Source organism: Haliaeetus leucocephalus, unplaced genomic scaffold (assembly GCF_000737465.1).
Source record: "Haliaeetus leucocephalus isolate CR32 unplaced genomic scaffold, Haliaeetus_leucocephalus-4.0 Scaffold1014, whole genome shotgun sequence".
Lineage (NCBI taxonomy): Eukaryota > Metazoa > Chordata > Aves > Accipitriformes > Accipitridae > Haliaeetus > Haliaeetus leucocephalus.
This window is the reverse complement of record NW_010973450.1, coordinates 3,257,336-3,259,179: the sequence shown is the minus strand read 5'-3', so window position 1 is coordinate 3,259,179 and position 1,844 is coordinate 3,257,336. Positions and strand designations below refer to the sequence as shown.

The 1,844-nt window shown below is 40.2% G+C and overlaps 1 protein-coding gene across 1 annotated transcript; it reads left to right on the top strand.

The window, feature by feature from the left end:
• The first annotated feature begins 359 nt into the window (after positions 1–359).
• Positions 360–626, top strand: LOC104842555 (serine palmitoyltransferase small subunit B-like). The gene has a single exon (XM_010584983.1). It carries the CDS (start codon positions 384–386, stop codon positions 624–626), a length of 243 nt encoding a protein of 80 aa, XP_010583285.1. The 5' UTR covers positions 360–383.
• Positions 627–1,844: the final 1,218 nt, after the last annotated feature.

The following is a 1,844-nucleotide window of genomic DNA, read 5'->3' as shown; positions in this document are numbered from 1 at the left end:
TCTCCCTGACTTCCACGTGAACCCTGTGCCTTTGTAAGCTAATGCGGTTTTAATTCCTACTGCAGAATGAATAGCAAAACACATTCATAATCAGAATGTAGGAATTGAGAGTGCCCAACTGATAGAGCTTCAATAACTGCAAGCAGCAGTTGCTAGAGCTAAAGATTGTTTTCCTCTGCTCCAGGGCAGCAGAGGCCGGTGATGGCACCGATGCGTTATTTCTGTTTGAACTTTATTTTATGTAACTATTACATGTGGCACCAAACTTGAAATGGTGGTCACTGTGTCATTTTTTAGTTCCAGGTCTTTCTTTCCACTGCAGCTGTAATCCAGACTTCTTTTATCGTTACAGGTCATCTTCTCAAAATCACTGAAAGCTGAAGATGGATATTAAGCGTGTGAAGGACTATATTTATTGGCTCTACTACCAGTACCTACTGATCACCTGCAGCTACGTGCTGGAGCCCTGGGAGCGGTCCATGTTCCATACCATCACCGTGACTGTTTTCGCTATGGTGGTGTACACGGCTTACGTCTTCGTCCCCATCCATGTCCGCCTGGCTTTTGAGTTCTTCTCCCAGATCTTCGGAAGCCAGCCCGAAAGCACAGTTTCCATTGTGAACTGAACTTGCCTGAGTAGTGATCAGCAGTTCTTGCAACTTGTGAAATGCAATGTCTTCTTCAATTTTGTGTATTTATTCTGAAGCAGTTTTACAGTTATGAAAATACCATTTTCTCTTACAAAACATGGCTTGCTTAATTACCATAGCTGAAAACCAGAATAAAGCACTGACTGCTGGCTGTGCAGTCCCCGTTAAATAAAACACAGGCCAGCTTTTGCTGTGTGATAATGAAACAAATCACCTGGAATGCCACGTTTACATAATATTCAACCGGCGCCCACTTTCAGCACCCTAATTTAATCACACTGGCGTGTATGAAACAGCAAAGACTGTTTATGATGCCTGTGAGGAGGGGTACTACACTCACGATACACAAAGAAGTTCTGCCAACAGAGTGCAACGGCGAAACATACCATGCCTTCTTTGACCCAGGTTAAAGAATGTAAGGAGATGAGTAAAATACAGCATGATTTGAGTACTAACTAGTATCTGGCTTGTTACTGACTTCTGCTTTTTAATGGATGGGAAAGGAAATTATCAGAGAAAGTAACAGGAGTATGAACTTGAATCCAACTTTTTGCATTTAAGTTGCGGCATCTGAGTTTAGATGGTCTAAGATAGTAAAAAAAACCCATACTATAGGTAATCTTGCAGTTTACTGAAAATGACAGAACGAAACAGAACTGGCTCTGTTTCAGTGTAGTCCTGCCTTCTTTGACAAAAACTGAGACATCTTTTCTTTGTGCTCCCATTCACCAAGGCAAGCAAAGTGCATGTCTGCACCAGAGGAAGATGATCCAGAAAATAGAATGGAAGTAATATTTTAATAACTGCAGGGAAGTCTGAGGGCTTAAAGAGATCTCCTTTATAAAGAAGAAATTAGATTTATTTTAATTGCCTGTGGGGAGTTTCTTGAACAATGGAAGGTTTGTTTGGTTTTCACTCTACACCTAAATCAAATGTCAATGCCAAATCATAAGTTATAGCTATACAGTGCATGTATCTAACAGCTGATGCTACTGTTACTAGAAGTGAGAGGTGCAAAATGTAAATAGCTTCCAAATTATGTTTGCACAGTTATAGGATTAAAAAAGCCCTCTTAATTTCTTTATCAAGCTGCAGTGGGGTCCTGCATGCTTAAAAGATTGCTGTTTGGAAATCAAGACATATTTTGAAGGTTGAACAGATCTGAAAATGTGTATGCAGTTTTTTCAGAAAAAA